The sequence below is a fragment of the Crocuta crocuta genome, unplaced genomic scaffold (genome assembly GCF_008692635.1).
Source record: "Crocuta crocuta isolate KB4526 unplaced genomic scaffold, BGI_CrCroc_1.0 scaffold598, whole genome shotgun sequence".
NCBI classification, from domain to species: domain Eukaryota; kingdom Metazoa; phylum Chordata; class Mammalia; order Carnivora; family Hyaenidae; genus Crocuta; species Crocuta crocuta.
The window spans coordinates 1,338,975-1,340,966 of NW_027532848.1; the positions used below are offsets into that span (position 1 = coordinate 1,338,975).

General features: G+C 44.0%; 1 protein-coding gene across 1 annotated transcript in view; it reads left to right on the plus strand.

Annotated features, from left to right (window-relative positions):
- DMD (dystrophin) overlaps positions 1-1,992 on the plus strand; it is a 637,032-nt gene that overhangs the window by 631,048 nt on the left and 3,992 nt on the right. The window contains exon 28 of the mRNA XM_077745468.1: positions 175-206. Coding sequence (XP_077601594.1) covers positions 175-206 — 32 coding nt within the window. The remainder of the gene's footprint in view (positions 1-174; positions 207-1,992) is intronic.

A 1,992-nucleotide genomic window follows, 5' to 3' on the forward strand; every position in this document is an offset into this window, starting at 1 on the left:
TTTTTTTTTTTTTTTTTTGCTTTGGGTTGTTTTTTTTTTTCTTCCAGAAGAGAAAAAATGAATTGTCATCTCAACATTTGTTTGGTAAAAGAAACGAAACGGGTATGAAACTGTTTATTTATGCATTTTTTCCTTTCTGATATCTCTGCCTCTTCCTCTCTCCCGTTATTAAAGGAAGAAATACCCCTGGGAAGCCCATGAGAGAGGTTAGTGAGATTCAGGCTCACGGCCATGGCTTCTGTGTGTCTCATCGCGCTTTCTATGTTTGGCGCTCGTGTAATTGTGTGTGCACGCGCATGTATGTGCAACATGTGTCATCATGTGAGGATGGTAGTCACGTCTCCACTCACAGCTCGTGAGGAACATTCTTCAAATGTTCACTGCCATTGTCCTCACGATGACGACAGGAGCAGGGGTTGGGGGAGCAGGAATCTCTCTAAAATGGCAGCCCTTTGTGGTCCCCAGGTTGGAATCCTGCACGTCACCATCTGTTGCCATTTGTAACACGAACAGACTCCTCTAAAAAATGAATTCAGCCTTGAACATAATCGATGAGTCTTAAAGTTTCTATCCACTTCCAGGACCCTAGCATTTTCTGCCAGTGCCCTTGGTTTTTTATTCTTCTGGAATCACTTTGTTTTGTTTTTGTTTTCCTTTTTCCTCATCCTTACACTCCTTTCCCACTTCAGTTTTTTTTTTTGAGTACTGGGCCAAGCACTGTTGTAAGCACTTGCCATCTTTTTCAAAATGTAATCTTCATGACAAATCTCTGAGGTAGGTACTCTTATTAACCCCGTTTTACAAATAAGGAAACTGAGTCCTTAAGAGAGTAAGCAGGATGTTGGAGAGGACAGAGCCAGAATTTGAATCCAGCCAGTCTGGGTCCAGAGCCACACTCTCAGGCTTAATTGCCACCTTAGCAAATGGTGTTTGTTTGATAGGCTTTGTCATCTCGACTAGTCCTTTAGAGAGTGCCCTTTCTTTCCTTGGCATTTGGAACCAGATAGAACATAACCAAGTAGGGATAAAAATTGAATGTTGGAGTCTTGAGGGTTTTTCTAAGCGCCTACTGATTGGGTTAAAAGAGATAGGATACAGTATCATCACTGAATGTGGTTTCAAGTTTGACAGGCAACCCTCCTTCATATTTCTGTCAGAAATATTGGTGAACGTGGCATTTCCTAATCAAATGGCTACTGGAGGACAGGGTTGAGTGGCAGCCCAAGTGAAACAAGCTTATCCTTTATCAAGAGTTTAGCGTGAAAAATGGGAGAAGGGAAGCTCCTTCCTGGATGGCCCTAACCCATGCTATTCTGGGAGACCGGTTGGACAGGTAGAGAGTTCTGCTGTGAGAAGATTCTAGATCCTTCGCCACAGGACAGCCAAGAGTCGTCCCGGATTCATTTAAACATAAGGACTCATACTGGAAAGTCCGCCAACACCAGGCCAGGCAAGCCTAGTAAATGGAACGTCCTTCAGGGTGTCTGTACCAGTGCTCTCTTCCAAGGCTGGAGACAGTGGGGTCCGGGGAGGGTGGGGTGCGGAGTGGTAGGCTGGGAGGAGAAACTGAGGACACCTGAATTGGGGAAGCAGTGAATGCTCCCGACTGTTTGCCTGGCTCACGTCCTTCTTGCGTGAGGCTTCTTGGGTTCAGTCTTATGGTAAGTGCCCCTTACAACGTATTCTCACACGTTATGAAAAGCCGCACATTAATTTTGACCACCCCGAACAGGTTTCTCTCATGAGTGAATTTTACAACAGGCCAGCAATACGGATCATTCAAGTCACACAGGCATTTGGAAACTTTCCTACCTGAGTTGTATATTCGAGTCCGAAGTTTCCAGAAACCCAGAGAATCAAAGTGATTCTTTAGCTCTGCAAAAATGACCTCAAATGTAGAGGAGATTAGGTATTTTTCAAAGATTAAATTATAGAGAAGAAAAACACAAATTTCACTGCAGTATTCTGGCTTCACTGTGGCCAACTGAATGT